The sequence below is a fragment of the Malaya genurostris genome, chromosome 3, assembly GCF_030247185.1.
Source record: "Malaya genurostris strain Urasoe2022 chromosome 3, Malgen_1.1, whole genome shotgun sequence".
In the NCBI taxonomy this organism is placed as follows: Eukaryota; Metazoa; Arthropoda; class Insecta; order Diptera; family Culicidae; genus Malaya; species Malaya genurostris.
In genome coordinates this window covers 160,908,410-160,932,089 of record NC_080572.1, presented here as the reverse complement: position 1 = coordinate 160,932,089, position 23,680 = coordinate 160,908,410, and the positions used below count along the sequence as shown (strand labels likewise).

The following is a 23,680-nucleotide window of genomic DNA, read 5'->3' as shown; positions in this document are numbered from 1 at the left end:
GTTGGCCCAGGAAAGCGTTTAGTTTGGGATTGTTCTGCTGCCTCCAGAATCGAACAAATGAGGAAGTCATATTCTTCAAGTGGAGGGAGCTCTTCCATTGAATTCAAAATACTAGAGATACTACTTTGGTATTTAATCCAGTCGATATTTTTTGTCAAATCATATGGAATACTAGCTGAAGTAGCAATGCAATTGCTATTGCTAATTGAGATGATGATTGGTAAATGATCGCTACCGTGTAAATCAGGCAATATTTTCCAGGTGCAATCTAGTCGAATTGATGTTGAGCAAAGAGATAGATCTAATGCACTTGGGCGTGCAGGAGGTCTTGGGATCCGTGTCATGCTACCCATATTTAATACCGTCATGCTAAAATTGTCACAAATGTTTTGTATTAAAGATGATCTGCTATCATTGTAAACGGAACCCCACATCATTCCGTGCGAATTTAAATCCCCCAGAATCAATCGTGGAGCAGGAAGGGCTTCAACCATTTCATTAAGCTGTCGCTGTCCAACTTGTGCTTTTGGAGGAATATAAACCGAAGCTATGCAAATATCTTTGCTTTTAATGTTTATTTGGCAAGCAACAACTTCTATACTAGAAGTTGAAGGGATGTTTAATCTATAAAAGGAATAGCATTTCTTAATTCCCAAAAGCACTCCACCATACGGAGAGTCTCTATCGAGACGTATAATGTTAAAATCATTAAAATTTAAAGCTATGTTTGAAGTAAGCCATGTTTCGCATAAAGCAAATACATCACATTTTTGGCTATGCAATAAAATTTTACATGAATCAAGTTTTGGCATGATACTTCGACAATTCCACTGCAGGACAGTGATTGTATCATTTGCGGCGGGTGATAAATTATCCATCAAAAATGCTTCAAAAAATTTCTAGCTATTGGAAGGAATGCCATTATGAGGGTCTTTAAGGGTTCAGATATATTGAATGCTGAGAAAATCCATTCAACAATTTCCGAAAACTTCAGTAATCCTGTTGGTGGCTGTGAAATAGAGCCCACAGGATTATTACCTTTTTCTGTGCTAGATCCTGGATTGGTTTGTGAATTTGACAAACCAGGAGGCACAGTCTTTGGTTTTGACTTTTTTTGTTTAACACGGGGATCTTTTTTTGAAGATGAAATTTTAGGTGTCTTTTTTGGTAATTTGGAGGAAGACTTCTTTCTCTTAACTGACCCTTGGGTAGTGATAAACGAATTACCTTCACTATTTTCGTCAGAGTCAGAGTCCTCTGGTTCCTCTAGATTTGAAAACCCGTTTTCGGTTTCCAAAGGGGGACATCAATGACCGTTTTAAGCATTTCTGCATATGTGCGCTTAGACCGTGCTTTTAAAGAAAGCTTAATTTTGTCTTTGTGCACTTTAAATGCAGTGCATACTGAAATATCATCATGAGGACTATTCCCACAATAAATACATTTTTCAATTTCCTTGTTGCAATCATTATCTTTATGAGGCCCTTCACACTTAATACATTTTGGTTTATTACTACAGTAAGTAGCTGTGTGGCCGAATTTTTTGCAGTTCGTACAATTCATTACATTTGGAACAAAAAGCCGAACAGGGAGGCGAATTTTATCGACATAGACATGGGACGGCAACGCAGACCCGGCAAATGTCACTCGAAACGAGTCTGATGGGCGATAAACTTTCTTTCCCTCTTCATGAACTACTGAGTACAGTTGTTTGCACTCCAGTATTTTCACACCCTCAAGCATAGAGTTCTTGAAACGACCAACACCATGCTTGAGTAAATCATCTACCGAAAGACTCGCTTCGGTAACAACACCGTCAATTTCGACATCTTTGGAGGGTATGTAAACTTTATACTCTTTAATGAAATGTTCCGAAGAGACAATATCATTCGCGTGTTTCAAATTATTTACCACAACACGAATTTTATCGTTATTTACTTTTATGATCTCTTTGATTGAAGAGTATCGTGATGTCAAACCTTTATTAATTTGTAAAATGTTTAATGGCTTTGATATACGTCTAAAAAAGACTATCCAAGGCCCAGAAGAGCTCTCCTGATATTTTTTCGTTCGTGGGGGTATAGGATTCATGCTAGGATTTACGTCCATGGATTCATCCATCACATTAAAATTTTTAATCAAACTTTAAATAAAAAATGAAACCAACACTACACAGTACTCAATCAAAAGGAAAAGAAAAAATTTCTACCTTGAAATTGTTGTCTATCTCCGTTGCACTGCCGTGTAGATTCTCGTTGCTCTAGATGTTCTTGTTGGATGTGATGCTACTGCTACCTGACATCAAGCACCACTCGATTTCCGATTTACTTTTGTCTTCGCCAGCTGTAACCAGCGCAGGTCACCGGTGTATACCTGCGTGTTGTATGGCAGTGGAAAGACCGAGTTGTCTTGTCTCCTTCTTCCTTGTGCTCCGCACCGATATACTTCTGCACCGAAGTGCCTTCGCACCGGTGTGCCTTTGCACTCTCCTGCTTCTATGTGCCTTTGCACTCTCCTTCTTCGATGTGCCTTTGCACTCTCTTGCTCAGCACTTGTGGCTGTGTATTGTGGGCTGGGTAGAGCTTGGGAAACGCCCTTTGTTGTTTCCTTCACCAGCTTGGCCCAGCACTAGGGCTCTCTTATGCAGCACGACTATACGTTTTAACGGCTGCTGCCAACAGGTCTCTACCTGTAGTTCAACCGTTGTCGTATTTAACGCGTGTAAACTAACCAGCGTTGTTAAACTGTACGCTTCTATACACAACCTTCTCGGTTGAACGGCTATTACTGGATGAAAAAAGAGATTATATTTGTATAACATGTTAATTGCATTCATAATGCCGAAATACAGTATATAATTCTTCTTTATCGATTTAATCATTGCATCCCAAATAACAATCAAACCTTTTATATACACAGATATAAGACCACTAAGTCGAATGTATGCTTTATATTTGTTTATGTAATGTAGTAAGACTTGCAACTTAAGATGTTATGCTTTAAAGCATGTTGAATTAATGTGCTTCTACATTATCCATGTTATACTACAGTTGTAAATGTGCAATGATATAATGGATATGGTTACTTGGGTAGTGCTGTTATTTTGACGCACACGAATTCGACATTTCTCTCCTCTACTTCTATGTACGAGATTCGATGCGGACTCACCAGAGGGCGTCATGATCGCAAAAAGGATGTTGCCAATGATTTGTTCGGGAAATGTGAGAGCTGGATATCTTGTCAATTGGAAAACTAATCGTCCGGTAAAAATTGCATAATATTTTGTAAAATAATATTCATGTAACGAAATATCGATTACTTCTAGTGAGTACCGTATGTTTACGTCAAAAAAATTACCGAACTATGGAGTTAAATCTTAGTAAAAAAATCTTCCGACAGTGTTTGACACAATGGTTTAGTATGTTGAATTTTTGACTTCCAGTTTCCTATTTATTTAATCTAAACGATTCAAAATTATCAGAGTTGTAGATCTGAATTGCTACTAGTACGAACAGGTAATCCTCCAGATTTGAGCGTAGCTTTAATCTTGTATAGGGACCGTGCACGATAACAAGTAGCGCCATTAGTGGCGAATAGGCGAAAAAACTCTACCATAGCTTTACACTGTTACCATATGTTCACGCTGAATAAAATAGTCGAAAACCTGTTTTAATACAACATAGTGGTGTTATGATGCTTTTCTCACATCAATCATATTCTCATATTTAATACTGTGGTATACTATCAGGTGTACAACTTTGCTTCCGCCGTTTTTTCCAAAGTTAAAAGCTTCATTGCGAAAAAGTGCTTACAGATGTATTATTCAAAGTATTGTCCGTCGCTAGCGACAACTTTCTCCCATCTTTCCGGCAATTTTCGGTTTTCGGTTTGAAAAAAGGAGTCCTCTTTTGACGCTATCCATGAAGCAATCCATATTTCCAACTCTTCGAAGGATTAAAAATGTTGATCTGCCAGGCCGTGTGCCATCGAACGGAATAGGTGGAAGTCAAAAGGGGTGACATCTGGGGAATACGGCGAGTGGGGCAAGACTTCCCATTTCAGCGTTTCCAGGTACTTTTAGACCACTTTTGCGACGTGAGGCCGAGCATTGTCGTGTTGAAGGATGACTTTGTCATGTCGCTCTTGATATTGTGGCCGCTTTTCTTTTAGCGCGCGACTAAGGCGCATCAGTTGCGTTCGGTAACGATCTTCTGTGATGATTTCACCCGGTTTTAAGAGCTCGTAGTAAATCACACCGAGCTGATCCCACCAAAATAAAAATCAACACCTTAGCATGCCCGGGCTTTCCCCATGATTTTCTGCGTTTAGGATTATCGTATCGAACCACCGGTTACGATTCGATGTAAAAACCCCTTACGATTTTGTCTTTGAAGCAGTTGCTCACATACAAATAGACGGCGCTCGATGTCCCTCGGTTTCAACTCGTACGGCACCCAGTTTTCTTCTTTCTGAATCATACCCAGGGCCTTGAGACGTTTTGAAATGGCTTGCTTACTCACTCCCAATGATTCGGCAAGCTCTTCTTGGGTTTGGCACGAATCTTCATCAAGCAATGCTTCTAGTTGTTCATCTTTAAAAGTTTTTTCTCTTCCACCACCATGTTTGTCTTCGACATCGAAATCACCATTTTTAAAATGTTGAAACCACTACCGACACGTTGTTTTACTCAGACTTTCACTTTTACTCAGCATCACCGAAAGTTTCTGAGAGCATTCGATGCGCTTCAGTTGCATTTTTTTTTCGAATTGTAACAGAAAATTAAAACTTCCCGCAAATGGCGAGAATTGGGCACATAAACAGACATTTTCGAGCGTGAGTAATACGAAAACAAGAACAACTATCACTGAACTAACTAGTATAGCCTACGGAATAAAACAGTTCTCTGACATCGATGAAAAAACGACGTGAGTTCCACTATTGTAGGTATTTCGGGCACTAGAACCCAAGAACGTATAATCGAAGTTGGTTCGTATGGCCATCAACTAACATGATTTTATTTGTAACCGAAAAATATGCTTAATTTTCGGTAGGAACATAATATCATTCATTTGAAACTAAGATTAGGAATACCAGACTCAGTGTAAAAGTAAGTGAGATCCTTTTTTGAGTGTATGACTATTATCTGCCGTCGTTATTCGAAAACCGGGAATACTTTCGAGACCAATTTAGAAAACTTTTTACTTTTTCCGTTTCGACTCTTCAAGTGACGGCACACAATTTTTAACATACTTTACCCTATCATTCCGGAACCGAAAGTCTGAACCGGATGAAATTCAAGAATTCCGTGTAGAACCATGAGACCTTTCATTTGAATCTAAGTTGGTCAACATCGATTAAGTCATTTTCGAGAAACACACACACACAGATAGATTGCTCAGCTCGACGAACTGAGTGGAATGGCATATGACACTTGGCCAATTTTTACTAGTCGAAGTTCAAGTGATTGTATAACCTTTCTATATGAGAAAGACAAAACAGTTCAGCGTTTCAATAAAATGATTATTTGTTGTTAGCTTCGTGACTCGTATTTTCAATATACGTCAAACTGGCTACTCGTGAGATTGCTAGCATTTTTACGATTACAATTTATTTTCTTCCTCCATTCTAAGAGTATGGACCATCCTGCTAATTGTTTGAACTTTTAGTTAAAATTTGACAGTCGGGCAGTTATTTTTTTATCGAGTAGTTAAATTTATCTAAAACTGTGGCCCATTTCAAAGTTTGACGGATGGAAAGTTATTGGGTCTATTTTGCTCTGAAAATAAAATAATAGCAAGTGGTGTAATAATTGCAATTCAGCGAAAGTAAGAATAACTTCGAGATAAACTTACTTCATTTAAAAATTATATTATACACAAACAGGCCCGTGCGAAGGGGGGGGGTTTGGGGGTTTTAACCCCCCCCATGAAGAATTTTTTTAAAATTAAGTTTCATGAACAATGGAGTACTTATTATATTAAAGTGCAAATAACTTGACAATTCATATTTTTTGTCAATTTATTATCAATTTATAAACTGACATAACTTTAACCCCCCGCCCCCCCCCCCCCCCCTCGCTTTAATGATTTCTGCGCACGAGCCTGTCAGAATTCCTTTTACATTGTCAATATAGTGGATGAGGCGCCTTTTCGCATTTTGGACACCCCCCTTTCTCCTTGAAACCCCCTCCATGGATGATTCCTGCGCACGGGCCTGTACACAAATCCAACTGCAATGACAGAAAATGACTTGGCCGTATTAAGATACAGAAAGAATAATTCGATTCAAAATTTAATAGTGAGTCGATGTTGAACAATCGTTCGCATCACACGCGAATAGTTCCATACGGTTCGGAAAAAATCCACAGATAAAATACGCTAGAAAGTGTTTTCAAACTCAGTTTACAAGTTTTGCTATGGTAGCATTATTTTTTCCACTCGCCGCCTCGTGCGCTGTCGTCGCCGGGCCACTAAACCACGCCCTCGTGCACGGTCCCTATAACAATCGCTGATCTTCTAAATTTACTCGTTGGTTTGCTGTGAAATCCATATTCTGTGGCGATATAAGTTTGTCTAATAATCAAATCATGTATACACTTAAACCTCCGTTTACGTAAACTTTTTTACGTTACCTATTTTTACGTTACTCTTTTTACGAACAAAATCCCAAACTTTTTTTACGAACCAAATCCAAAAGTGGTTTTTGCATACAATGAAAATCATTTCCGGCTTATTTATATTCCATGGAAATAACCACAATATGTGTATTTTTGGAACGGGTTTGATGAGTACATGTCGGAAAACAATGTTTGAGGTGTTCTGAATTCCAAGATGGCGACTTCCGGTTTGTTGGTATTTCTTGAAAACCCCCTCAATATTCTTCAAAATCCCTACAATAACGGGTTTGATGAGTAGATGTCGAAAACTATGTTTGAGGTGGTTCTGAATTCCAAGATGGTACACCGAAACCTCTATTTACGAACTAAACGGGGGTTCGTAAATGGTGGTAGTACGTAAAAAAAGTTTACGTTATTTAGGATTTGGTTCGTAGAAAAAGTTTACGTTATTTGGAATTTACTTCATAAAAAAAGTTCTGTGTAATGAATGTGGAAACCCCCGATCACATGGCCATTTTCGGAACGGATGTGATAAGTGGGTGATGTTTACGGTCTGTTCAAAATCCAAGATGGCGGCTTCCGCTTTGTCGATATTCCTTAAAAACCCTTACAATGTGGGTATTTTCGGAACGAGATTGATGAGTAGATGACGGAAAACGATGTTTGAAGTGGTTTGGAAATCCAAGATGGCGACTTCCGGTTTATCAATATTCCTAAAAACCCTTACAATGTGGGTATTTTCGAACCGGAATTGATGAGTAGTTGACGAAAAACGATGTTTGAAGTGGTTTGTAAATCCAAGATGGCGACTTCCGGTTTGTCGATATTCCTAAAAACATTACAATGTAGGTATTTTCGGAACGGGATTGATGAGTAGATGACGGAAAACGATGTTTGAAGTGGTTCGGAAATCCAAGATGGCGACTTCCGGTTTATCGATTTTGCTTAAAAACCCTTACAATGTGGGTATTTTCGGAACGGGATTGATGAGTAGATAACGGAAAACGATGTTTGAAGTGATTAGTTACGGTGAAATTATAAGTGAAAGTATAAGTGTAACACTGAAAATAAAAAAAAAATTGGAGAACACGGTCATTGATTTGAAACCAAATTTTAATGTTTGTGGTTGCTTCCAAATATTAGATTGAGACTTCCAGTTCAATAAAATATTGAAAGCATACAATATAACTATAACAATATAAAATTATTATAGCTGTTCAGATGTCTACTTGTTATGGTCATTTCGAAAATATAGTACAATATTCAAACAATAATGATTATCAGGAAACACCTTTGTCAGAAGCATAACTTTTTTTAAAACGATATATAATCATATCGTAATGATCGTCAAAGAATACCGATACAACTGAACTCACCATTTTGATTTTTTTTATTTGATGCAAAAACCTCTTTTTACGAAGTTGATTCGTAAAAAAAGTTTACGTTATTTGGGATTTGGTTCGTAAAAAACGGTTACGTTATTTGGGATTTGGTTCGTAAAAAGAGTTACGTAATAAGAGGTAACGTAAAAAAAGTGTTCGTAAACGGAGGTTTGGGTGAATAGCCATCTGCTCCAGTTCTTTATATCCGAAATTTCGATTTATTTAGGGCGCTTGTTCAGCAGCTTCAAAATCTTGACAGAAATTGTGCGATCTAAACGAACTGAGTCGAATGATATATATTAATTGGCCTTCTAGTTTCTACTCAAAAGCCGGTTTTTACAGTGATTGCATAGTATTTATTTGTGAGGAAAGCAATACCCGAGTAGAACCCACATAAGACTGTAGCTGAAATGCAAAATATTATAAAATTTTCAGGTGATGCAAATCCACATATGAAACAATTCATAAGAATGTAATCTGATTACATTATTATGAATTATTATGATTGGAATAGTTTCGAGGGGAGTTTAGAAATTTTTTACGTATTTTGTTTCGGTGCTTTAGGTGACGTTATCAAATGTTTAACCCACTTTACCCTATAATTCCAGAACGGATGCGGATGAAGTCGTTGGAAATTGTTCATGGGACCTTTCATTTGAACCTAAGCTTGTGGCAATCGGTCATTCAAATAATAATTTTTACAATAATTACTCTGTAATTCCGGAATCGACAGTCAGATTGAAATTAAATTAAAAAAAAAAACGATGGGACGATTGTACTTTTTATTTGAATATAAGTTTGTGAGAATCGGTTCAGCCATCTTCGAGAAAAGTGAGTGCAAAAAATGTTATATGCCTAAAGAGCCTCGGTTCAATAAACGGGTTCCACAGTAATGCATAACCTTTCTATATGAGAAAGGCAAAAAAGAATATGTTGCGATATACTGTGATAAATATTTCTATGTAAAATTGGCTTTAATTTATAAGCCATTTCGTTCTCACTCATTCTGCTACTAGCGCATAAAGCGATGGCACCCAGTCGACGCTGTTCTATTGACCAAATGTCATCATAGACACACGGGGAGGCGTGAAATTGGAACTTGTGACGACTTAATTATCTCACCTTTTGACGACCATAGATTACATAACACATTCTCTTTACAAAAACAAATTGATGCAGGATCTCTATTTTGACCGGACTGATGGATACATATAATTCAAAATAAATTTACTGTGGAATTATTTGTCAAGAAATTGACAGAAATGCACAAGTAAAATATTTGTTATTTTATCAAGAATATAGATTTTCTTTTATCACTATTTCAATAAAAACATTCGTTGCGTGAAATCCATTCCATTAATTTTTACATTTTTTTTTCTCTGCGTGAGCTGTTAAAAATTTAAAAGGCTATGCTAATGTATGCTCAAACAAACTTTTTTGTTTTTATTCAATATTCAAATATTCAAAGTCATTTGAAAAATCCCTTTGTAATATTAATGAAAACATAAGTTATATGAGAAATGCATTTTAGCTGTTTTTGAGTTGCTTAAAACTTTCATTAATCCGTCCGTCTTTCGTTACATTGTAGTTAAATCTGTGTGAAATTTGTTTTTGACAGTTATCTTTAAATACGACAGGAACAAAATAAAATATTTTTTAAATACTGTTAATGGCAAAGCCAGCAAAGAAATAATTTAAAAGTCCCAGCGACACCAACGACTATTACACGACTGTGATATCATTGCGATTCTGTTCTATTGGTAGTTGAATTTGAATTCATCATATTACGTGTTGTATGTGGCGCCAATGTCATGCTTATACTTTGCCAACTGAGTTATGTTAGTAACTCTGGCTTTTATTAAATACGAATATTCAATTTCTTTAATGCCAGACTGAATGAATTTATTGTCGTGGTGGTTGCCGATTTCGTGCGCATAAGCATGAAATGAACATGGTCTGAAATGAATCCTTTGCGAGCACGTGCTAAAAATCTTCGAATCAAAGTTCAAAGGCCTGAACGTCTCAGTATATTAATAGACGAATGACGAGGCTTAGGTTCACCGGTTGAGGGCACCAAAGTAAAAGGGCACATTATGATGAAGACATTTTCTGATCTCACCGTGCTCAAGAAAAATCGCCTTTACAAATCAGTAAGTAAAAAATATCAATTCAATAATATATAAAACCTGTCATGATATGCTAGAATAATGCAAATAGGATTTGATTATGAAATGCACGTTATGTATGATGCTGAAATAGTCGTTTTTATCAGAAATAATCGACTATTCCAGAGCGATGACAAAATATTTTGTATTCAATTTATTGGTTTTCGCTTCCAACACATTTTTTCCAACTTTTTGGTAATTGATTGATACATTTTCGAAAGAAATTTAGCCACTTTCGAACATCTTCGAAAGCTTGAAAGTATCGCTTACTCAGTGCGTGTCCCGTCGATGGAAAGAGGTTAGGCTCCTAGAAGGCTCCCGATCTGGATTCGGATTTGATAGTATTCGATGATAATAGTGGTTCTTGCATTACTCGTCATTTTTTAAATTTCGGATTCTTATAAAATATATAAATTTTTCGTGGTTTCGATGCAAAAAAATCTCTTTTCTCGTAGCGTAAAAAGAGCATTTCGCTCTGAGCTTTTGATTTTCCATCTATCACTCATTCAGTTTGTGTGCAACCCATCTCTTGGGTAATCCAAAACGGTATTTCGAGTGACATTCTAACGCTTAGCTATCATTGCTAATGGTTGTGTATCATCTTCAAACTTTTGTCGTGAATACAACTTACTTTACTATAGGGGCGCCTTTTCAAAATTTACCCTCTGAGAGAGTGATAAGTTTTTGATCGTGGATATCTCATGTTATATCTAATGAATCAACAAAATTCTTGCTACACGCCATCGGGAATATGATCACAATTTTATGATAAAATTTTCAGTTGTGTGACATAATCTCAAATAGTTCAAAATTAAACTTTTCTTAAATGTTTGGTATAAACGAGTATCAAAGAGGATAATTCATATGGCGCGTTTGCCTTTCTCGTATTTTGAAAGCTCATAGCTCAGTGATCTGTAGAAGGATTTATATAATCTAACTACCAATAGAATCGAAAATTTTCAACTTGAACGTGTATTGCAACAACATTGAAGTTTTTCAATAGTACACTATTGAAAAACCTGTTTGATTGAACCCATGACAGCACCAGCCAATCAGAACGTGAGATGTCTGCATCTATACAAGAGCATTCATATAAAGGTTGAGTGGTTCATTTTTCCTACCATTTGCTGAGCAACTGTTCCCGAAACAAGACACACGAGAGCAACATCGAGGACCTGTCGTCTCACTGTTTCTCGATCTGAATGCACGAGACACCGTCAGCACAATGACACCGAAAATCGGTAGAAAGGCAGCCAAAAAGTCCAGCAAGACCCATTGCCGAAACAAGACACACACGAGAACCATCTCAGATCTCAATATTTCCTACCAAAAGATTCATCAAGATGGAAGTTAAATTAATTTGCATCGTCACTAACACATTCAATTACGAACGGCAATGCGAAAGCGAAAGAGATGATTTTGAACACATCTTTATACTAGTATACAAATATGCCGTGCGAAACAGAATTGAACAAATTGAACAAATGAAAGAGATGAACAAATTGTTAGAACAAATGTTTCCACTTGATTTGCACATTCTACTTTCCAGGCGTATCAGAACTGAGTAAACTTAAAGCAATCCTAAATATTTCTTTATCACAGTGCTGTGGTCGTCATGAAAAGGACGGGGTTTTCAACTCCTCGTCGTTACGGATGGCCAGCTGCAGATGGCGAGGGATGATTTTCGTTTTCTTGTTGTCACGGGCAGCTCATGGTTGTGTATCATCTTCAAACTTTTTCGATCGCTTTTTGTGTTTTGTTTTGTTATTAACGTTAAAATTATCTGTATTGAAACGTTTTGAATCTCTACATGGATTTGATGACTTTCCGAGTTGCGCTTTAGGTTTACAATATATCTTATGTCGCTTTCGCTTGATGGCAAACCCAACACAGTTTCCACCCTAACTGTTGTCAAGCCATTCGTTTGAGTCCAGTTTCGAAACTAATTTCAACGCTATTGAAAAATCAAGTCAGTTTCGAATCTGAATCTTACATCGGATTTGCTCACATCCCCGTTGCTAAGTTCGAACTCAACACAGTTTCGAGGAAAGTGTTTGTTTGAGGAAACTACCCCGGGTTAATTTTAATTTTTTCAAACAAAAACGACATTATATGAATTTTATACGCCATCTGTTTACAACAAATCGACATTTCAAACTTGCGCACCTGGCATATGAACAATAAATTATATATGCGTGTGAAAACTTTGACTGGATTGGGTAAGATCATCAATAATCTGAAAGAAAACTCCAATCCGAATCCTACTGGAGGGTTCATGTGTCTCCTATATAGTTTTCCTTTTTAAAATTATTTTATTTATATTGGATGCTTTGTATGTCGGGGAGTTGATAATAGGATTCTCAGATGCGTTCTTCGTAGCCCGTGCGTTCTTTGTGATATGATATATAAACCCTAGCAGCTTAAATTTCTTAGAAATTGTGTATTCATGTCGAATTGACATTAAGTTTTATATCCTACATAAATCCCAAGTCTTTGACAGTCGATTTCCGACACTCAGTATAGTTGAATACGACTGTTAAATATTTGTTTTGTTCTTCTTTCTTCAGCTTCCAACACAACAAGAATATCTAGGCTGACCGTAATGGAACATTGATACTGAAGATCTACGTCTGTGGGAGACCGGGCTGCGAAATTTTAAATTTTGTGTAACTCGCAAGTGCATATCGATCTAAAGAATGATGAAGATATGCAATAGAACAAAACTAACAGTGATACATTCAAGCGCGAGGCTGTTTTATTTGTTTTATATTTTTTAGTCGATATTAATTATGTACACTATGCCGAACATGTCAAGAACAAGATACTAATTACTGAGCAGGATTGTGCGTGTGCATCGTCTCCCTAATCGTTACAGACTTACCCGCAATTTATTCATACAAGTAAGATTTATTCGGTCAACTAAGTAGGGACCCCTGTATTTCTGAGACTGTAATTAACAGCAAATAACAACAATAAAACATTATTATTGACTGTCACAGAGAATAATTCCACTGTACAATTTGACCTTCTATTTTGAACAGGCTTCGGTTTCGTGTTAGTGTAAAGAACCATTGCATTAATGCTACGACACTATGAATCGGAGCTTGAACATATGAAAACTGTCTCAAGCCAGACTAGCAATACCGTTCAATTTGCTGTTTCAACATGGTTTAAAATATTTATGTTCAGGCTTGAGAAAACATACGTTGTCTATTCTATTGTCGTGGGTATTTCTATATTATCTACTAGAAGTAACAACAAGTTTTTCGAATACTTTTACAAGAATTTATTTGTAATTCGTAGATACTTCGTATAAACAGTTGGTTATTGTTAAATGTCATAAATACGTTCTTTTCCAAAAAGAGAGATGAATATATATTCTACGCATTAGCACATTCCGAACAACGACTATTCTACAATCATTCGCACATATCCCCCGCGGAAAAACTTAGTGAAACCCAATTTTGAATCTTGGTCGCCTTATGCAAATGTGCGAACGAATGCTCATCGGTGCTTGGAGCATGTAATTTAATTTAGAATTCATATAAAAGATTTCAGAAAACATTTTTTTTTGTGAATGTTGAATTATTTTATTGACTCTCATCCCGATGTTTACATACTCCGCGGGTAGCTCCTCTGAACGAATAACAAACAGAATGATTATTTTTTTTTTAAGGAAGAAACCACGCGTACAGAAAGATATGGAATTTGTGATTTTAATTGCAAACGCTGCTACCTATCTCATGTATAACGATCCATTTGTACTTTTCTCTATTCTAATGACTTTTAACGTTCTACTTTCATAGTATGATAGGGTGAAACAATTTGCAGTGTCCACGATCTAATAACACATCGAGAAACTATAATAAACTAGTTATACTAGTTTGAATGCCATGAAATTCTAAAGAAAATGGATAACTAGACACGATTAATAAGTAGCAATCAGCGTTTGAGGAACTGCGCTGCCAAACTTCTACATTTGCATTTGTCAATCTAATCAACTTCGGAAAATGTATTGTCCGTGAAATTTCAAGCCTTCGTTTTGTGTGTTTCTACTGAACATCACTAACATCACCATCAAAACGAAAGGAAAAGCTATCGCTCAAGGTGCATTTGCATGTTTAGCGGAGATCACAACCTCGGTCTAGTAACGCCTGTCATGCCAACATCGCGTAGGCACGGTAGCGGCTTTTGGTAGATTCGATTATTCGATTGCGTGTTTACTGTTGTTCGTATGGTTTTTATTGTCCCGCAATTTGATTGATGCTTTCATACAATTGTTCGCTTGACAAAAACGATATGAGGTTTCTGCAAAATTGGCAGTGATCTTATGGAATTTCGCTTTTCTACTATACTGTTTTCAATATTAAACGTACTATCACATTTCAGACTTAAAACTACTAACTAGCCTATGTCATTGCTGTAACAAACAACAGTTTTTAGTTAAAGTTGTTCTATCAAATTCCTGATCGATGTCAGACCTGTTTCGTTTTTTTTTTGACGTGCTCGGGATTAAACCTTAGTTTACAAAATATAGAGCTGGCTAGCTGGCACAGTGTCTTCGAATCGGCACCGGTGGTGGAGATTTGAGACGATCCTTGGAGTTTATAGGGACAGGGATGTGCGTTTCCTGTAACAAAACATCGACATAGTTTTATAAATATGGTTCATTTCTACGAACATATACTAACATGGCTTTTTCTAGGAACTCGTCGCCACCCGTTACTGCGCCTCCACGTCGGGGAGGTAGTTTGAGCACGATCTTTGATATTCCTTCTATTGATTTGCTGTTGCTGTTGTTGTTGTTGTTGTTGATTATGACAGGTGATCAGAACATCTTGAAGCAAATCTGTGGTTGCGGCCGAAAGTGAGTGTGGTAATAGAGGTAATGACGGCAAGGTCGGATCATATTTTTCTGTTATGACATCACTCGATTCACTAGAGGAACAACTATGAACTTGAGCTTGGCCTGCCTCGCTGGGGGTAGGGCTTGTCAGTCTTTCGTTCTCGTCGCTGCTGCTGGCCGTGGTATCTGCCGGCACCGGCGATTGTAGGCTACGATTGCTTTCAGACTTTATGTTAACGAGTCTATAGAAATCCCTCGTGAAGTTGGTGCATGTCACTTCTTCATCTTCGGAATACACTATCTGAAAGTAATTAAAAATAAATTTCGTTTGAGTCACGTGATGGGGTAGAATCTAAGAAATTTTCTCCACTCATCATTTTTAAAATCAATTTTAGCAGTTAAAATTGCAATTACAGTAGAGAGGTAGCTTATAAACCAACAATTATAAAAACATACTTGTTCCTGCAACAGCGTTGACACGTCTTCTGTTTGCGTTTCAGTCGTAGTGAGGAAGCTTGAATTCCAGATCCATTCATGGCTATCCTCTTCCAATGCCGTGGCCAATTCATCCTGAGACATGCTCCAGTCTTCCATCTCCGCAGTACAGGGTTCGGCAGATACTAGCCATTGTTCCGGTTCTTCTGGGAGTTCCTCCAGATGTCCTTCCGGAACCGGCTGTGGTTGACCCGAGCTCATGGTGCAATAACCCTCGTCTCGACTTTTCGCGGGACTTGACGTGAGTGCAGCATTCTGTGCTTCCAAATCTCGTACCCGGTTTTTTAGAATAGTTACCTCATCCCTGAGGCTATCCTCGGCCACCAGGGCGTCGACTACCTTTCGCATTATGTCGTCTAGACATGCTTCGTACTGTTTGACTCTTTGGTGTAAGGATTTATTCTCACTTTGGAGAACAAGTAAACTACTTTCTTGGCGTTGAAAACGAGCCTGAATTCAAAAGAAAAACAGAAAGTTGTGGATCAGTTGATTCAAACACAATTGCAAATTGTTATTACCTGTAACGTTTTATGCTCCCGACAAACTTGCATTGATTTTCTGTCTTTCGTCTTGATGACTTTGTTCATTCTGAAATAGAATAATAAATCGATACTGTTACTATTCGGCTAAAAATAAAAATAAAATAATATAAATATACGAAATCATTACGAAAATCTTCCATTCGAATAATTCATTTCAAAAATATTTAATGACTATGATACCAACTGCAAAAATATAACTTTTAGGTTTTTGTAGCTATCCAACGAAAAAACAAACAAAATGTGCAATATAAAAAATTCGAATATTTATCTGACCATACATACACACAGGCATTTTGTAATCTCGACGAATTGAGCCGAAACACGGCTTTCCGAGCCTCCGTTTAAAAGTCGGTTTTCACAGTGAGTGCATTGTATGCGACTTCCAGCTCCGGAATTACACGATGATAAGTGTATAACATTTCAAACCGTCATACGATGCCAAAATCGTATAAAATCTTCTGAATTTAACTTAAAAACTAAAAACTTTGTAGGTCATGTTAGTCGATGGCCATACGAAGCGACTTCGATCATATCGATTCCGAAAGTACCTGCAACTGTTTCGTTTTGTTGGTAGGTTGAACTAGTTATTGCACAAAAATATTTTTTTGTTTTCTTTCAAGGATAGAAAAGTATTTTGAAGAAAACCGCATAATTATGTATGTCTAATACGCAATGAGAAATGTGAGAGAGGCAACGTTACACGACTAGGTAGATTAAAACATGGGTTTCCTTCAATTTTTAATGCTCATCTGCTACAATGTTTGGGTAACATAAAAATTTTAATATTTATGTTTAAATTTCTCGATGATTAGCATTTCATTGTACCTGAGTATTCCAAATATTTAATCAAATAATTTAGGAATTAGAATTGTATGCCTATCATTAGTAGATGTTAAAGGATTTCTTACATCTGTAAATAAAAAAAAACTTCAAACACAACCGTTGACAGCCTTTGTTTTCTTTGTTTGTGATAACTTATCTAAACATGAGACTGGCATGTGCAGATCAGATAGACGAGCAGTGAGAAGTATTTATCTTAGGGGATGGAAAAGGTTTATATCGTTCTAGCTTCTTACAAAATGATGGGGGCTATGGTTGATGCAGGAAGATTTACTTGTTGGCTTACGAAAAATTGGTTTTAACTACCAGTCAAGTCAGCATCATTCGGTTTGAGCCGCATTTTGGAATGTGACCCTCTCTATGTAGAAACCTTTCCGAAAATCGAAATGCGTTTCGTAGGAAGGAAAAGTTTATGCTAGTCCTACGAAAACCCTCTTTGTTTGCACAACATCAGCTATCCTTATTGTGATGAACAATAATCTCTCTGGCAAACAAACCGAGCTCGGAAAATTTGTTGCCAGCTAGGATATCCAGATAGTCCTGCTGATTCAATCGTTGGCTGGAATATGTGCAAAGGCAAAAAGCCCACGGGCGCACCAATGACAAGATGCTTCAATCAAATAGTCTGGGTGAGAAAGACAAACAAACGAACATGTAACGGAAATGTAAGCGGCTTCTTTAGGATGGAATCTTGTGGAAAGAACAGGTGTATTTCAAATAGCTGCTAATAGATTTTAGTTGCATCGTAGCAATTGTTGGATAGGAGAAAACTTTATAACATCAACTTTCGCTCCAAACTTCCTTTTTCACCAGTGAAGTATGATATGATTGTGTTTTTTTATTGCAGAAGTTTTAACTCTATACTTCGTGGATATGTATGTTCGATTTTTGATCTTTTGGTGGGGTTATGTTGGTACTCATGACCCTCATTTATATTGACAATTTCGGCCATTTCGAGTGTCCAATCAATTTTTCTGTCTATCTCGGAGAATGTATCAATGAATTTGTGTTAAATTGTGTGAAGAACAGCTTGAAGTGCGTAAGTTCTTTTGTATCATTTGATGGATAATTTATCATCCGTCGCAAATGATTCAATCACTGCAGTGGAATTGTCGAAGCATCATGTCAAAACTTGATTCATTTAAAGTTTTGCTGCATAGTCAAAAATTGTGATGTATTTGCTTTGTGCGAAACATGGCTTACATCAAACATAGCCTTAAATTTCAATGACTTTAACATTATACGTCTCGATAGAGACTCTCCGTATGGTGGAGTGCTTTTAGGAATGAGGGAATGTTATTCCTTTTATAGATTAAACATCCCTTCGACTTCTAGTATAGAAGTAGTTGGTTGTCAAATAAACATTAAAGGAAAGTACATTTGCATTCAATTCTCTTTGCTCGACTTCAATTCGACTATATTGCACCTGGAAAGTATTTCCTGATTTACATGGTAGCGATCATTTACAAATCATCATCTCAATTAGCAGTAACATATGTATTGCTAATACAATAGTTAATATTCCATATGATTTGAAAAAAAATATTGACTGGATTAAATACCAAAGTAATATTTCAAGTGTCATAAATTCAATGGAAGAGCTCCCCCCACCTGAAGAATATGACTTCCTCGTTTGTTCGATTCTGGAGACCGCAGAACAAACCCAAACCAAACGATTTCTTGATCCATCGACCAACAGAAGGTCTCCAAACCCTTGGTGGGACAAAGAGTGCTCAGATGCTAAACACGCGAAACAAAATGCTTTCAAGACGTTTTTAAAACGAGGAGAAAGAATTTCTCAGAATTTTGAAAAAATCTTGGTTTTAGAAACCAAGTACAAGAGCATACTTCGGGCCAAGATATGTAGCTATTTGAGACATTTTGTCGAATGTTTGTCAAGAGATGACCTCAATGAGCACTCTTTGGAACACGGTCTGACGAATGAGGAATCGTAACGTAGGAAATAAGAGTGAGGAATACTCGAGCCGATGAAAGGAAAGTTTACCCAGATTCTGTTTCTACGCAGAGCATTATTCGAGAGTCTTCTTAAAATACTGGCTCTAGCCTTTTCAATTATGGAATTTTCCATGGAACTCTTGCCTTGCAACAATAACGCTCCTGGGTTGGACAGAATTAAATTCAACTTGGTGAAGAATCTGCCTCGCAAAAAGACGTTTGTTGGAATTGTTCAACAAGTTTCTTAAGCAAAATATTGTTCCACCTGACTGGAGGCAAGTTAAAGTTATCACCATTCAAAAGCCAAGGAAACCAGCTTCCTATCACAACTCATACAGACCCCAGAAAAGCGCATACATTTTCCACATGGCGATTTGGCAACATTCAGAATTAGCTACATGTGTCTCCCGCAAGGCTCATGCCTCAGTCCGCTCCTGTATAATTGACATTGACAGCTGTCTAGTAACCCCATGTACACTAAGACAATTGGCAGATGATGGCGAGATTTCAGTTACTGAACCCAAAGCTATTGATCTGCAAAAACCATTTCAAGATACCTTAGATAACTTGTCCGTTTGGGCTGTTCATCTGGGTATCGAACTCTCTGTGGAGAAAACAGAGTTGGTCGTATTTTAAAGGAAGCATGCGCAGCTTCAACTCCATATGATGGGAAGAATGATCCAACAGGTTTTGACTTTCAAATACCTCAGTGTGTGGATTGATTCCAAATGCACGTGGGGAGGACACATTAGGTAACATGATAACAAAATGCCAACAAAGAGTAAATATTCTTCGAACAACAACAAACTCTTGGTGGGGTGCTCATCCGGAAGATCTAATAAAATTGTATCAGACAACGATACTGTCAGTGATGCAATATGGATGCGTTTGTTTTCGTTCCGCTGCAAACTCTCATATTATCAAACTTGAGCGAATTCAGTATCGTTGTTCGCGAATTGCCTTAGGCTGCATGCATTCGACACATACAATGAGTCTCGAAGTTCTGCTGGGAGTTCTTCCTTTGAAAGATCGTTTTTGGGAGCTTTCATCAAGCAAAGCCTTGGTATTACATTCCTGTAGTGGAATTTGACCTTCTGTTTCAACAGACTTCGCAGCCGATTCAAAGTGTACAGAACCATTGCATGGCTAGTGCTACGATTCTACTGACACTACGAATCCTTTCATCGCGACTGCTAATAAGATGTGAGGTATTAATAACTTCGGTTATATGGTTCGGTTATTATGGTTATTAATAACTTCGAAAGACTAGACGATCTTCAATCTCAAACAAGATTCGTGACAGTATATTTTAACCATATGTCACAGGAAATCAACCCTTCAAGATTTATTTTTATCCGTGTCATCCCGGAACACGCACGCTCGATGGAAATCCTATAAACATTTACAAGTAAGTTCAGGCATATTGACCCTGACATAATGTTTTACACGGACGAATCACGAATTGAAGATACTACTGGGTTTGGTATGTTCAACAATAATGTTTTGGCTTCAAGAACCTGCATCTGTTTATATTACAGAGTTAGCAGCAGTTCATTATAGTTTGAGTGTAATCGTCACATTATCTCCAAACCATTATTTTCTCTTCACAGATAGTCTGAGTGCAATTGCCATTCGCTCAAACGCAGTTGGCAAAAATGAACCGTTTTTCTTGGGCGAAATAAAACAGCGCCTGAACGACATATTGAATAATAATTATTAAATCACAATAGTTTGGGTCCCGGCTCATTGCTTTATTCCAGGCAATGAAAGAGCCGATATTTTAGCCAAACGTGATGCTATTGAGGGTGAAATGTATGAGAGACCGATTGCTGGCAAGCTTCTTGGGATAAAGATGATCTTGGTCGGTGTAAAAAAACTTATCTATATTGCCTATAAATTAACGTATTTATGGAAAAAAATGTTTCACTTTCATGTCATCGCCGATTAGGAAAAAAACATCCAGGATAGTCCCGGATAGTTCCGGATGGTCCCGTGCGAATAGCGTTTTATACCTGTCATATTAAATTTAGAGTTAAAATGTCGAAATGTGTTCAGATAGAACTTTTTGCATTTCTCATATAGAAAGGTTATGCAATCACTGTGAAAACCGACTTTTGAACCGAGGCCCGGAGGGCCGAGTGTCATATACCATTCGACTCAGTTCGTCGAGTACGCAAAATGTCTGTGTGTGCAACGTTTTTTTGCACTAACTTTTCTCGGAGATGACTGAACCGATTTTCACAAACTTAAATTCAAATGAAAGGTCTTGTGGTCCCATACAAAATTCCTGAATATTAATTGGATCCGACTTCCGGTTCCGGAATTATGGGGTAAAATGTGCAAAAAATTGTGAAAATATGTGCACTAACTTTTCTCAGAGATGGCTGAACCGATTTTCACAAACTTAGATTCAAATGAAACGTCTTGTGGTCCCATACAAAATTCCTGAATAATATTGGGATCCGACTTCCGGCTCGAGAGTTATGGGGTAAAATGTGGAAAAAAAAAGAAAATATATGTTTTAATTTTTCTCATAGATGGCGCGACCGATTTTCACAAACTTAGATTCAAATGAAAGGTCCTGTGGTCCCATGCGTTATTCCTGAATTTCATGCGGATCCGACTTCCGGATCCGGAAATATAGGGTAAAGTGTGTTAAAAATTGTACACCATAACTGAAAATGGGGAAAAACCTTAAAAAAAATTCTAAATAGACCTCAAATCTTTTCCAATTTGATGGTTTTTATCAGTAGACGGTCAAACAAACCGATTGCGGTTATTCTTTTAAGAATCGAAGAAAATTTTTTTTCGCCTCTCTCATATAGAAAGGTTATGCAATCACTGTGAAAACCGTTTGAACGTTTGAACCAAGGCCCGGAGGGCCGAGTGTCATATACCATTCGACTCAGTTAGTCGAGTACGCAAAATGTCTGTGTGTGTATGTGTGTGTGTGTGTTTGTGTGTGTGTATGTGCGTATTTGTGTATGTAACGTTTTTTGCACTAACTTTATGGGGTAAAATGTGCAAAAAAATGAAAATATGTGTTCTAACTTTTCTCATAGATGGCGCGACCGATTTTCACAAACTTAGGTTCAAATGAAAGGTCTTGTGGTCCCATACGTAATTCCCGAATTTCATCCGGATCCGACTTCCGGATCCGGAAATATAGGGTAAAGTGTGTTAAAAATTTTATACCATCACTGAAAAGGGCGAAAAACCGTAAAAAGTTTTCTAAATCGACCTCAAATCTTTTCCAATTGATAGTTTTTATCAGTAGACGGTCAAACAAATCTATTTCGATTATTCTTTTAAGAATCGAAGAAAAAAAAATTGAAGAATACCACAGTATTATATATGATAGTTTGATTGATATGAGAAAGGCATCATTACACCACTAGGTGGATTAAAACAGGTTTTTGTGATTAATATTAGTTTTTCATACACCAAAGTTAAACAGTTAACCAATCGCAATAATTAATAATTGCATTTTTTTCAAATTTAATGAATATTTCATCCCCTGGTCATAATGGTAGCCAATTGCAAGTTTTTCCATACATACACTGTCGTGACAAAGTGTATAAATATTCTCTCTGGTAGAGAGAATGTACTTCCTAAAACGAAACAAGTTTGCTTCGCACATGTACCGGTAAAAAATTTTCGGATAAGCGCAGATTTAATATAGCCAATATTTTTAAACTGAAGAAATTTTCTACTGATTCCACTTATTGATTTAATATTATTGTTCGGGATAATGTAGGAAAGCTTTCAACCGACACTGTAATTATATTTCTTTGTTGCATCACAACGAATACGGTAACCGATATGAAATCATTACTTAACTTTGTCTTGTAGTGTGTCACTTTTTCATTGTCACATTTTGTTACGGTAACCAGTTGGCGACTAAAAACAGTCAATGCGAGCACGTCGTAAGAGTTAGATTACCGAAAAGTTACGTTGGAACTTATTGTAACTGATGAGATATCAATTCGTAAAATTATTTTGACTCCATTGTCACCATCATAATACGACTTGTTTCGTCGTGTTTGTAATGCGACCATTATGCAGCTTCTGTTTTATTTTATTTTTTATGAACAAGTTACATGTGCTACTTGGGGTGTAAAATATTTGCCCAGAGTCAATATGCCTGAACTTACTTATAAATATTTTTGGAATTTCTACGAGCATAGCTGTTCCGGAATTCCACGCACTTCGCGCTGCATGGATGTGTCGAAAAATAAAGTTGAGTCAGGGACATTTAGAAGGCTGACACGGATAGGAATATATCTTGAAGGGTCGATTTCCTGTGACATATGGTTAAAATATACTGTCATGAATCTTGTTTGCGATTGAAGCTCAACTAGCCTTTCGAAGTTATTAATAACCAGGGGAAAACATTTTTTTTGTTAGGTGCTTATTTAGCACACATTGTTGGATTAGTTTTATATTGAGGCAAATATTAAAAACTAATTTAGACAGAGGAATTTACGATATGACGTTTTAAATATAAAATATATCTTTCCACTTGGTTTGGATAAAATGAATTCACTAGCATAATTTAATATAGAAGACTCTCGTATTTCGATACGGTAGAACGGTAGTTTTGTTTAACAGAAAAGCATTTACTTACATTTCCAAGTGTTCCTTAATTTCCTTTTCCAAGGTAGGTGAGTTACATTGACTCTGAAAGCAGAAAAAAATGATTGATATTTAATAAAACTTCGTTCTAAGTTCCTAGTTCCTAAATCAATGTATTGAACAAACAAAAACTGTTAAAATTTAATAAATCATTTCAGTTCTACTATCGATTCAAAGATAGTCATCAATTTGGTCATATGGTC

The 23,680-nt window shown here is 36.9% G+C and overlaps 1 protein-coding gene across 5 annotated transcripts in view; it reads right to left on the bottom strand.

The window, feature by feature from the left end:
- Window positions 1-13,451: 13,451 nt before the first annotated feature.
- The window catches only part of LOC131435069 (uncharacterized), a 117,273-nt gene continuing 107,044 nt past the window's right edge, over window positions 13,452-23,680 (bottom strand). For 4 of the 5 annotated variants that reach the window (XM_058602558.1, XM_058602561.1, XM_058602559.1 and 1 more), the window contains 5 exons: window positions 23,470-23,522; window positions 16,023-16,092; window positions 15,466-15,954; window positions 14,855-15,310; window positions 13,452-14,793 (listed from right to left, as the gene is read on the bottom strand). In XM_058602558.1, coding sequence (XP_058458541.1) covers window positions 14,707-14,793; window positions 14,855-15,310; window positions 15,466-15,954; window positions 16,023-16,092; window positions 23,470-23,522 — 1,155 coding nt within the window. In that variant the 3' untranslated portion in view covers window positions 13,452-14,706. The remainder of the gene's footprint in view (window positions 14,794-14,854; window positions 15,311-15,465; window positions 15,955-16,022; window positions 16,093-23,469; window positions 23,523-23,680) is intronic. The other variant, XR_009230441.1, reaches the window with a different exon arrangement.